This window comes from Engystomops pustulosus, chromosome 3, assembly GCF_040894005.1.
Source record: "Engystomops pustulosus chromosome 3, aEngPut4.maternal, whole genome shotgun sequence".
In the NCBI taxonomy this organism is placed as follows: Eukaryota; Metazoa; Chordata; class Amphibia; order Anura; family Leptodactylidae; genus Engystomops; species Engystomops pustulosus.
The window spans coordinates 234,955,285-234,968,989 of record NC_092413.1 but is presented as its reverse complement, the minus strand read 5'-3'; the positions used below and the strand labels follow the sequence as shown (position 1 = coordinate 234,968,989).

The window sequence follows — 13,705 nt, the reverse complement described above, 5'->3', positions numbered from 1 at the left end:
TCACAAAATCCTGGAGTCACCAGCAGATATCAGGACCTCATCATCACAAAATCCTGGAGTCACCAGCAGATATCAGGACCTCATCATCACAGAATCCTGGAGTCACCAGCAGATATCACAACCTCATCATCGCATAATCCTGGAGTCACCAGCAGATATCAGGACCTCATCATCACAAAATCCTGGAGTCACCAGCAGATATCAGGACCTCATCATCACAAAAAATCCTGGAGTCACCAGCAGATATCAGGACCTCATCATCACAAAATCCTGGAGTCACCAGCAGATATCAGGACCTCATCATCACAAAATCCTGGAGTCACCAGCAGATATCAGGACCTCATCATCACAAAATCCTGGAGTCACCAGCAGATATCAGGACCTCATCATCACAAAATCCTGGAGTCACCAGCAGATATCAGGACCTCCTCATCACAAAATCCTGGAGTCACCAGCAGATATCAGGACCTCATCATCACAAAATCCTGGAGTCACCAGCAGATATCAGAACCTCATCATCACAAAATCCTGGAGTCACCAGCAGATATCAGGACCTAATCATCACAAAATCCTGGAGTCACCAGCAGATATCAGGCCCTTGTCATCATAACACACTGGAGTCACCAGCAGATATCAGAACCTCATCATCACAAAATCCTGGAGTCACCAGCAGATATTCAACCTTCATCTCAATCACATCCTGGAATCGCCTGTGGATATTGGGCCCTCATCACCATCACATCCTGGAGTCACCAGCAGATATCAGGACCTCATCTCAATCTCATCCTGGAATCACCTGTGGATATTGGGCCCTCATCTCCATCTTATCCTGGAATCACCTGTGGATATTGGGCCCTCTTCTCCATCTCATCCTGGAATCACCTGTGGATATTGGGCCCTCTTCTCCATCTCATCCTGGAATCACCTGTGGATATTGGGCCCTCTTCTCCATCTCATCCTGGAATCACCTGTGGATATTGGGCCCTCATCTCAATCATATCTTGGAATCACCTGTGGATATTGGGCCCTCATCTCAATCATATCTTGGAATCACCTGTGGATATTGGGCCCTCAGCTCTATCTCATTCTGGAATCACCTGTGGATATTGGGCCCTCAGCTCTATCTCATTCTGGAATCACCTGTGGATATTGGGCCCTCATCTCAATCATATCCTGGAATCACCTGCGGATATTGGGCCCTCTTCTCCATCTCATCCTGGAATCACCTGTGGATATTGGGCCCTCATCTCCATCTCATCCTGGAATCACCTGTGGATATTGGGCCCTCATCTCAATCATATCTTGGAATCACCTGTGGATATTGGGCCCTCTTCTCCATCTCATCCTGGAATCACCTGTGGATATTGGGCCCTCTTCTCCATCTCATCCTGGAATCACCTGTGGATATTGGGCCCTCATCTCAATCATATCCTGGAATCACCTGCGGATATTGGGCCATCTTCTCCATCTCATCCTGGAATCACCTGTGGATATTGGGCCCTCTTCTCCATCTCATCCTGGAATCACCTGTGGATATTGGGCCCTCATCTCAATCATATCTTGGAATCACCTGTGGATATTGGGCCCTCATCTCAATCATATCTTGGAATCACCTGTGGATATTGGGCCCTCAGCTCTATCTCATTCTGGAATCACCTGTGGATATTGGGCCCTCATCTCAATCACATCCTGGAGTCACCAGCAAATATCCGGCCCTCGTCCTCATCACATCCTGAAGTCACCAGCAGATGTCAGGACCTCCTCATCACATAATCCTGCAGTCACCAGCAGATGTCAGGACCTCCTCATCACATAATCCTGCAGTCACCAGCAGATATCAGGACCTCCTCATCACATAATCCTGCAGTCACCAGCAGATGTCAGGACCTCCTCATCACATAATCCTGCAGTCACCAGCAGATATCAGGACCTCCTCATCACATAATCCTGCAGTCACCAGCAGATGTCAGGACCTCCTCATCACATAATCCTGCAGTCACCAGCAGATATCAGGACCTCCTCATCACATAATCCTGCAGTCACCAGCAGATGTCAGGACCTCCTCATCACATAATCCTGCAGTCACCATCAGATATCAGGAACTCATCATCACATAATATGGAGTCACCAGCAGATGTCAGGACCTCCTCATCACATAATCCTGTAGTCACCAGCAGATATCAGGACCTCCTCATCACATAATCCTGCAGTCACCAGCAGATGTCAGGACCTCCTCATCACATAATCCTGCAGTCACCAGCAGATGTCAGGACCTCCTCATCACATAATCCTGCAGTCACCATCAGATATCAGGAACTCATCATCACATAATATGGAGTCACCAGCAGATGTCAGGACCTCCTCATCACATAATCCTGCAGTCACCAGCAGATGTCAGGACCTCCTCATCACATAATCCTGCAGTCACCAGCAGATGTCAGGACCTCCTCATCACATAATCCTGCAGTCACCAGCAGATGTCAGGACCTCCTCATCACATAATCCTGCAGTCACCAGCAGATGTCAGGACCTCCTCATCACATAATCCTGCAGTCACCAGCAGATATCAGGACCTCTTCATCACATAATCCGGCAGTCACCAGCAGATATCAGGACCTCCTCATCACATAATCCTGCAGTCACCAGCAGATGTCAGGACCTCCTCATCACATAATCCTGCAGTCACCAGCAGATGTCAGGACCTCCTCATCACATAATCCTGCAGTCACCAGCAGATATCAGGACCTCTTCATCACATAATCCGGCAGTCACCAGTAGATATCAGGACCTCCTCATCACATAATCCTGCAGTCACCAGCAGATGTCAGGACCTCCTCATCACATAATCCTGCAGTCACCAGCAGATGTCAGGACCTCCTCATCACATAATCCTGCAGTCACCAGCAGATATCAGGACCTCTTCATCACATAATCCTGCAGTCACCAGCAGATGTCAGGACCTCCTCATCATATCTTGGAGTCACAAGCAGATATCAGGCCCTCCATTTCATCCTGGAGTTGCCTACGGATATTAGGCTTTCATCATCACATCTCCCAGGAGCCATCAGCAGTAATCACGACCTTGTTGTTAGTTCCTCCTGCAGTCACATTCTGGTATCATTCCTCTCTTTCTAACCTTGACCCAGTGTCACCAGAAAATTACTTCTTACTCTAACTGTACCTAATCTGTGTGACAGGCTGAGGGAATGGTAAAGGATGATGCCTAAATTAACCCAGACATGTATCCTTCAATCCTGGACTTTTCTGACAGGATCTAAAGGCTCTAGACCTCAGGACTTGTGCCTGGCGGATGGCCTAGAGTAGGAGTGACTGATCAGATACCTCTTACATACAGAATATCCACCTCAGCTTTTCCTGCCATACAACTGCTATCTGTTCCGACTGCAACACAAAGATCTACCAGGTGTGATTGTGCACTTGAGAAGATTGTGGATTTGGACCGTCTAGACAGTTTAATCTCAACCATTTCCCATTCTACTATCTCTTGAAATCTACCATCAGGGACTATTGGGAGGTCCTGTACACAGTAAACATCTCCAATGTTTGTATTTATTAATGGCCAATGGTTATCTCTATCTGCTGTAAGCTTGGCCTTACGTAGGCTGACGGGACAGGAGCCGGGACCAAACCCTGAGGGATCCTTTCTCGTAGATATCACTCAAACACTATATATAGGACATGACACCATGTGCCCCAGGAGCTTATATACTAAGTGCTTGCCATCGTGTCCGCCATGTAAACATTCTGGATAGATCTTCACAACCGGTTATCAGATTCTTCATTCGTTCCTGTAGTGACATAATGTTTCATAGACCTTGTTGATGATTGCCACCCCATTGATTTCTGGGATTGTAGAGCAGGCTGTATTCAGCAAGTATCTTCTGTTTGTTGTAGGTGATGATTTTCTGCTTTCCCATGAGATGAGACCCTCACCCTTATTCTCCTTCCACTCGGATGATGTACCTGATGACAGTGGGGAAAGTGATGTGATGGTGGGACCCTACGCAGGTGAGGACTGTGTCCATGGCCTCATCTTCCCATCATCTTTGACCTCCGCACATGTGCACTGGTTAAACGTCTTCAACTGTTGAGAATGTCGTTTAAATGCAAAAATTCTAAAATAATTGGCACAAAGGAGAGAGAACCTCGTCACAAAGGCTACCAGTCTACAAGGCAAGGTGCACAGAGACAGCAGAAAGGTGGAACCTTCAAAGATTTGTGTGATGTCAATATGTTCTGTGGTGAGTTTTCAGATATATGGGGAGGACAGGCTGTGGACTGGAGATTACATGTGGGGAGGTATCAGGAGATTAGGAGAGATGTATGGAGAGGACAGGGGGAGGACTGGAGATTACATGTGATATATATCAGGAGATTAGGAGAGATGTATGGAGAGGACAGGGTGAGGACTGGAGATTACATGTGATATATATCAGGAGATTAGGAGAGATGTATGGAGAGGACAGGGGGAGGACTGGAGATTACATGTGATTTATATCAGGAGATTAGGAGAGATGTATGGAGAGGACAGGGAGAGGACTGGAGATTACATGTGATATATATCAGGAGATTAGGAGAGATGTATGGAGAGGACAGGGGGAGGACTGGAGATTACATGTGATATATATCAGGAGATTAGGAGAGATGTATGGAGAGGACAGGGTGAGGACTGGAGATTACATGTGATATATATCAGGAGATTAGGAGAGATGTATGGAGAGGACAGGGTGAGGACTGGAGATTACATGTGATTTATATCAGGAGATTAGGAGAGATGTATGGAGAGGACAGGGGGAGGACTAGAGATTACATGTGATTTATATCAGGAGCTTAGGAGAGATGTATGGAGAGGACAGGGGGGGACTGGAGATTACATGTGATATATATCAGGAGATTAGGAGAGATGTATGGAGAGGACAGGGGGAGGACTGGAGATTACATGTGATATATATCAGGAGATTAGGAGAGATGTATGGAGAGGACAGGGGGAGGACTGGAGATTACATGTGATATATATCAGGAGATTAGGAGAGATGTATGGAGAGGACAGGGTGTGGACTAGTGATTACATGTGAGGAGATATCAGGAGATTAGGAGAGATGTATGGAGAGGACAGGGGGAGGACTGGAGATTACATGTGATATATATCAGGAGATTAGGGGAGATGTATGGAGAGGACAGGGTGAGGACTGGAGATTACATGTGATATATATCAGGAGATTAGGAGAGATGTATGGAGAGGACAGGGGGAGGACTGGAGATTACATGTGATATATATCAGGAGATTAGGAGAGATGTATGGAGAGGACAGGGTGTGGTCTGGAGATTGCATGTGAGGAGATATCAGGAGATTAGGAGAGATGTATGAAGAGGACAGGGTGAGGACTGGAGATTACATGTGAGGAGGTATCAGGAGATTAGGAGAGATGTATGGAGAGGACAGGGTGTATACTGGAGATTACATGTGAGGAGGTAGCAGGAGATTAGGAGAGATGTATGGAGAGGACAGGGTGTGGACTGGAGATTACATGTGATATATATCAGGAGATTAGGAGAGATGTATGGAGAGGACAGGGGGAGGACTGGAGATTACATGTGATATATATCAGGAGATTAGGAGAGATGTATGGAGAGGACAGGGTGTGGTCTGGAGATTGCATGTGAGGAGATATCAGGAGATTAGGAGAGATGTATGGAGAGGACAGGGTGAGGACTGGAGATTACATGTGAGGAGGTATCAGGAGATTAGGAGAGATGTATGGAGAGGACAGGGTGTATACTGGAGATTACATGTGAGGAGGTAGCAGGAGATTAGGAGAGATGTATGGAGAGGACAGGGTGTGGACTGGAGATTACATGTGATATATATCAGGAGATTAGGAGAGATGTATGGAGAGGACAGGGTGAGGACTGGAGAATACATGTGAGGAGATATCAGGAGATTAGGCAAGATGTATGGAGAGGACAGGGTGAGGACTGGGAGATTACATGTGAGGAGATATCAGGAGATTAGGAGAGATGTATGGAGAGGACAGGGTGTGGACTGGAGATTACATGTGATAAATATCAGGAGATTAGGAGAGATGTATGGAGAGGACAGGGTGTGGACTAGTGATTACATGTGATATATATCAGGAGATTAGGAGAGATGTATGGAGAGGACAGGGTGAGGACTGGAGATTACAAGTGATATATATCAGGAGATTAGGGGAGATGTATGGAGAGGACAGGGTGAGGACTGGAGATTACATGTGATATATATCAGGAGATTAGGAGAGATGTATGGAGAGGACAGGGGGAGGACTGGAGATTACATGTGATATATATCAGGAGATTAGGAGAGATGTATGGAGAGGACAGGGTGTGGTCTGGAGATTGCATGTGAGGAGATATCAGGAGATTAGGAGAGATGTATGGAGAGGACAGGGTGAGGACTGGAGATTACATGTGAAGAGGTATCAGGAGATTAGGAGAGATGTATGGAGAGGACAGGGTGTATACTGGAGATTACATGTGAGGAGGTAGCAGGAGATTAGGAGAGATGTATGGAGAGGACAGGGTGTGGACTGGAGATTACATGTGATATATATCAGGAGATTAGGAGAGATGTATGGAGAGGACAGGGTGAGGACTGGAGAATACATGTGAGGAGATATCAGGAGATTAGGCAAGATGTATGGAGAGGACAGGGTGAGGACTGGGAGATTACATGTGAGGAGATATCAGGAGATTAGGAGAGATGTATGGAGAGGACAGGGTGTGGACTGGAGATTACATGTGATAAATATCAGGAGATTAGGAGAGATGTATGGAGAGGACAGGGTGTGGACTAGTGATTACATGTGATATATATCAGGAGATTAGGAGAGATGTATGGAGAGGACAGGGTGAGGACTGGAGATTACAAGTGATATATATCAGGAGATTAGGATAGATGTATGGAGAGGACAGGGTGTGGTCTGGAGATTACATGTGAGGAGATATCAGGAGATAAGGAGAGATGTATGGGGAGGACAGGGTGAGGACATGAGATTACTTGTGAGGAGATATCAGGAGATTAGGAGAGATGTAGGGAGAGGACAGGGTGAGGATTGGAGATTACATTTGAGGAGATATCAGGAGATTAGGAGAGATGTATGGAGAGGACAGGGTGATGACTGGAGATTACATGTGATATATATCAGGAGATCTGAGATGTATGGAGAGGACAGGGTGAGGACTGGAGATTACATGTGAGGAGATATCAGGAGATTAGGAGAGATGTATGGAGAGGACAGGGTGTGTACTGGAGATTACATATGAGGAGGTAGCAGGAGATTAGGAGAGATGTATGGAGATGACAGGCTGTGGACTGGAGATTACATGTGAGGAGATATCAGGAGATTAAGAGAGATGTATGGAGAGGACAGGGTGTGGACTGGAAATTACTTGTGAGGAGATATCAGGAGATTAGGAGAGATGTATGGAGAGAACAGGGTGTGGTCTGGAGATTACTTGTGAGGAAATATTAGGAGATTAGGAGCGATGTATGGAGAGGACAGGGTGAGGACTGGAGATTATATGTGAGGAGATATCAGGAGATTAGGAGAGATGTATGGAGAGGACAGGGTGTGGATTACATGTGATATATATCAGGAGATTAGGAGAGATGTATGGAGAGGACAGGGTGTGGACTAGTGTTTACATGTGAGGAGATATCAGGAGATTAGGAGAGATGTATGGAGAGGACAGGGTAAGGACCGGTGATTATATGTGAGGAGGTATCAGGAGATTACGGTAGATGTATGGAGAGGACAGGGTGTATACTGGAGATTGCATGTGAGGAGGTAGCAGGAGATTAGGAGAGATGTATGGAGAGGACAGGGTGTGGATTGGAGATTACATGTGATATATATCAGGAGATTAGGAGAGATGTATGGAGAGGACAGGGTGAGGACTGGAGATTACATGTGATATATATCATGAGATTTGGAGAGATGTATGGAGAAGACAGGGTGAGGACTGGAGATTACATGTGAGGAGATATCAGGAGATTAGGAGAGATGTATGGAGAGGACAGGGTGAGGACTGGAGATTACATGTGATGAGGTATCAGGAGATTAGGAGAGATTTACTCTCCAGTCCTCACCCTGTCCTCTCCATACATCTCTCTTAATCTCCTGATACCTCCTCACATGTAATCTCCAGTCCCCAGCCTATCCTCTCCATACATGTGAGGAGATATCAGGAGATTAGGAGAGATGCATGGAGAGGACAGGGTGTGGTCTAGAGATTACATGTGAGGAGATTTCAGGAGATTAGGAGAGATTTATGGAGAGGACTAGGAGATTTCATGTGAGGAGATATCAGGAGATTAGGAGAGATGTTTGGAGAGGACAGGGTGTGGACTGGAGATTACATATGAGGAGATATCAGGATATTAGGAGAAATGTATGGAGAGGACAGGGTGTGGACTGGAGATTACATGTGATAGATATCAGGAGATTAGGAGAGATGTATAGAGAGGACAGGGTGTGGACTGGAGATTACATGTGATATATATCAGGAGATTAGTAGAGATGTATGGAGAGGACAGGGTGTGGTCTGGAGATTACATGTGAGGAGATATCAGGAGATTAGGAGAGTTGTATGGAGAGGACAGGGTGAGGATTGGAGATTACATGTGAGGAGATATCAGGAGATTAGGAGAGATATATGGAGAGGACAGGGTGTGGACTGGAGATTACATGTGAGGAGGTTTCAAGAGATTAGGAGAGATGTATGGAGAGGACAGGGTGTGGACTGGAGATTACATGTGAGGAGATATCAGGAGATTAGGAGAGATGTATGGAGAGGACAGTGTGAGGACTGGAGATTACATGTGATGAGATATCAGGAGATTAGGAGAGATGTATGCAAAGGACAGGGTGTGGACTGGAGATTACATGTGATGAGGTATCAGGATATTAGGAGAGATGTATGGAGAGGACAGGGTGAGGACTGGAGATTACATGTGATGAGGTATCAGGATATTAGGAGAGATGTATGGAGAGGACAGGGTGAGGACTGGAGATTACATGTGAGGAGGTTTCAGGAGATTAGGAGAGATGTATGGAGAGGACAGGGTGTGGACTGGAGATTACTTGTGAGGAGGTATCAGGAGATTAGGAGAGATGTATGGAGAGGACATGATGTGGACTGGAGATTACATATGAGGAGATATCAGGAGATTAGGAGAGGTGTATGGAGAGGACATGGTGTGGACTGGAGGTTACTTATGAGGAGATATCAGGAGATTAGGAGAGGTGTATGGAGAGGACAGGGTGTGGACTGGAGATTACATGTGATATATATCAGGAGATTAGGAGAGATGTATGGAGAGGACTGGGTGTGGACTAGTGATTACATGTGAGGAGATATCAGGAGATTAGGAGAGATGTATGGAGAGGACAGGGTGTGGACTGGAGATTACATGTGATGAGGTATCTGGAGATAAGGAGAGATGTATGGAGAGGACAGGGTGTGGTCTGGTGATTACATGTGAGGAGATATCAGGAGATTAGGAGAGATGTATGGAGAGGACAGGGTGAGGACTGGAGATTATATGTGAGGAGGTATCAGGAGATAAGGAGAGTTGTATGGAGAGGACAGGGTGTGGAGTGAAAATTACATGAGATTAGGATAGGAGATTAGGATAGATGTATGGAGAGGACAGGGTGTGGACTGGAGATTACATGTGATGAGGTATCTGGAGATTAGGAGAGATGTATGGAGAGGACAGGGTGTGGTCTGGAGATTACATGTGAGGAGATATCAGGAGATTAGGAGAGATGTAGGGAGAGGACAAGGTGTGGTCTGGAGATTACATGTGAGGAGATTAGGAGAGATGTATGGAGAGGACAGGGTGAGGACTGGAGATTTCATGTGAAGAGGTATCAGGAGATTAGGCAAGATGTATGGAGAGGACAGGGTGAGGACTGGGAGATTACATGTGATAAATATCAGGAGATTAGGAGAGATGTATGGAGAGGACAGGGTGTGGACTAGTGATTACATGTGATATATATCAGGAGATTAGGAGAGATGTATGGAGAGGACAGGGTGAGGACTGGAGATTACAAGTGATATATATCAGGAGATTAGGATAGATGTATGGAGAGGACAGGGTGTGGTCTGGAGATTACATGTGAGGAGATATCGGGAGATAAGGAGAGATGTATGGGGAGGACAGGGTGAGGACATGAGATTACATGTGAGGAGATATCAGGAGATTAGGAGAGATGTATGGAGAGGACAGGGTGAGGACTGGAGATTACATGTGATATATATCAGGAGATTAGGAGAGATGTATGGAGAGGACAGGGTGTGGTCTGGAGATTACTTGTGAGGAGATATCAGGAGATTAGGAGAGATGTATGGAGAGGACAGGGTGAGGACTGGAGATTACATGTGAGGAGATATCAGGAGATTAGGAGAGATGTATGAAGAGGACAAGGTGTGGTCTGGAGATTACATGTGAGGAGATATCAGGAGATTAGGAGAGATGTATGGAGAGGACAGTGTGAGGACTGGAGATTACATGTGAGGAGATATCAGGAGATTAGGAGAGATGTATGGAGTGGACAGGGTGTGGTCTGAAGTTTACATGTGAGGAGATATCAGGAGATTAGGAGAGATGTATGGAGAGGACAGGTTGTGGACTGGAGATTACATGTGATGAGGTATCAGGAGATTAGGAGAGTTGTATGGAGAGGACAGGGTGTGGAGTGGAAATTACATGAGATTAGGATATATGTATGGAGAGGACAGGGTGTGGACTGGAGGTTACTTATGAGGAGATATCAGGAGATTAGGAGAGGTGTATGGAGAGGACAGGGTGTGGACTGGAGATTACATGTGATATATATCAGGAGATTAGGAGAGATGTATGGAGAGGACTGGGTGTGGACTAGTGATTACATGTGAGGAGATATCAGGAGATTAGGAGAGATGTATGGAGAGGACAGGGTGTGGACTGGAGATTACATGTGATGAGGTATCTGGAGATAAGGAGAGATGTATGGAGAGGACAGGGTGTGGTCTGGTGATTACATGTGAGGAGATATCAGGAGATTAGGAGAGATGTATGGAGAGGACAGGGTGAGGACTGGAGATTATATGTGAGGAGGTATCAGGAGATAAGGAGAGTTGTATGGAGAGGACAGGGTGTGGAGTGAAAATTACATGAGATTAGGATAGGAGATTAGGATAGATGTATGGAGAGGACAGGGTGTGGACTGGAGATTACATGTGATGAGGTATCTGGAGATTAGGAGAGATGTATGGAGAGGACAGGGTGTGGTCTGGAGATTACATGTGAGGAGATATCAGGAGATTAGGAGAGATGTAGGGAGAGGACAAGGTGTGGTCTGGAGATTACATGTGAGGAGATTAGGAGAGATGTATGGAGAGGACAGGGTGAGGACTGGAGATTTCATGTGAAGAGGTATCAGGAGATTAGGCAAGATGTATGGAGAGGACAGGGTGAGGACTAGTGATTACATGTGATATATATCAGGAGATTAGGAGAGATGTATGGAGAGGACAGGGTGAGGACTGGAGATTACAAGTGATATATATCAGGAGATTAGGATAGATGTATGGAGAGGACAGGGTGTGGTCTGGAGATTACATGTGAGGAGATATCAGGAGATAAGGAGAGATGTATGGGGAGGACAGGGTGAGGACATGAGATTACATGTGAGGAGATATCAGGAGATTAGGAGAGATGTATGGAGAGGACAGGGTGAGGACTGGAGATTACATGTGATATATATCAGGAGATTAGGAGAGATGTATGGAGAGGACAGGGTGTGGTCTGGAGATTACTTGTGAGGAGATATCAGGAGATTAGGAGAGATGTATGGAGAGGACAGGGTGAGGACTGGAGATTACATGTGAGGAGATATCAGGAGATTAGGAGAGATGTATGAAGAGGACAAGGTGTGGTCTGGAGATTACATGTGAGGAGATATCAGGAGATTAGGAGAGATGTATGGAGAGGACAGTGTGAGGACTGGAGATTACATGTGAGGAGATATCAGGAGATTAGGAGAGATGTATGGAGTGGACAGGGTGTGGTCTGAAGTTTACATGTGAGGAGATATCAGGAGATTAGGAGAGATGTATGGAGAGGACAGGTTGTGGACTGGAGATTACATGTGATGAGGTATCAGGAGATTAGGAGAGTTGTATGGAGAGGACAGGGTGTGGAGTGGAAATTACATGAGATTAGGATATATGTATGGAGAGGACAGGGTGTGGACTGGAGATTACATGTGATGAGGTATCTGGAGATTAGGAGAGATGTATGGAGAGGACAGGGTGTGGTCTGGAGATTACATGTGAGGAGATATCAGGAGATTAGGAGAGATGTATGGAGAGGACAGGGTGTGGTCTGGAGATTTCATGTGAAGAGGTATCAGGAGATTAGGATAGATGTATGGAGAGGACAGGGTGTGGTCTGGAGATTACATGTGAGGAGATATCAGGAGATCAGGAGAGATGTATGGAGAGGACAGGGTGTGGGCTGGAGATTACATGTGAGGAGATATCAGGAGATTAGGAGAGATGTATGGAGAGGACGGTGTGAGGACTGGAGATTACATGTGATGAGGTATCAGGAGATTAGGAGAGATGTATGGAGAGGACAGCGTGAGGACTAGAGATTACATGTGAGGAGATATCAGGAGATCAGGAGAGATGTATGGAGAGGACAGGGTGTGGGCTGGAGATTACATGTGATATATATCAGGAGATTAGGAGAGATGCATGGAGAGGACAGGGTGTGGACTGGAGATTACATGTGAGGAGATATCAGGAGATTAGGAGAGATGTATGGAGGGGACAGGGGGAGGACTGGAGATTACATGTGATATATATCAGGAGATTAGGAGAGATGTATGGAGAGGACAGGGTGAGGACTGGAGATTACATGTGAGGAGATATCAGGAGATTAGGAGAGATGTATGGAGAGGACAAGGTGTGGTCTGGAGATTACATGTGAGGAGATATCAGGAGATTAGGAGAGATGTATGGAGAGGACGGTGTGAGGACTGGAGATTACATGTGATGAGGTATCAGGAGATTAGGAGAGATGTATGGAGAGGACAGCGTGAGGACTAGAGATTACATGTGAGGAGATATCAGGAGATCAGGAGAGATGTATGGAGAGGACAGGGTGTGGGCTGGAGATTACATGTGATATATATCAGGAGATTAGGAGAGATGCATGGAGAGGACAGGGTGTGGACTGGAGATTACATGTGAGGAGATATCAGGAGATTAGGAGAGATGTATGGAGGGGACAGGGGGAGGACTGGAGATTACATGTGATATATATCAGGAGATTAGGAGAGATGTATGGAGGGGACAGGGTGTGCTCTGGAGATTACTTGTGAGGAGATATCAGGAGATTAGGAGAGATGTATGGAGAGGACAGGGTGTGGACTGGAGATTACATGTGAGGAGGTATCAGGAGATTAGGAGAGATGTATGGAGAGGACATGGTGTGGACTGGAGATTACATATGAGGAGATATCAGGAGATTAGGAGAGGTGTATGGAGAGGACAGGGTGAGGACTGGAGATTACATGTGATATATATCAGGAGATTAGGAGAGATGTATGGAGAGGACTGGGTGTGGACTAGTGATTACATGTTAGGA

At 46.0% G+C, this 13,705-nt stretch overlaps 2 protein-coding genes across 5 annotated transcripts in view; both read left to right on the top strand.

The window, feature by feature from the left end:
* The window catches only part of LOC140122810 (oocyte zinc finger protein XlCOF8.4-like), a 217,981-nt gene that overhangs the window by 101,251 nt on the left and 103,025 nt on the right, over nt 1-13,705 (top strand). The gene's annotated exons all lie outside the window — the stretch shown is intronic.
* Nucleotides 1-13,705, top strand: part of LOC140122812 (uncharacterized) — a 39,032-nt gene that overhangs the window by 23,013 nt on the left and 2,314 nt on the right. For 2 of the 3 annotated variants that reach the window (XM_072144040.1, XM_072144039.1), the window contains exon 2: nt 3,916-4,262. In XM_072144040.1, coding sequence (XP_072000141.1) covers nt 4,115-4,262 — 148 coding nt within the window. In that variant the 5' untranslated portion in view covers nt 3,916-4,114. The remainder of the gene's footprint in view (nt 1-3,915; nt 4,263-13,705) is intronic. The other variant, XM_072144038.1, reaches the window with a different exon arrangement.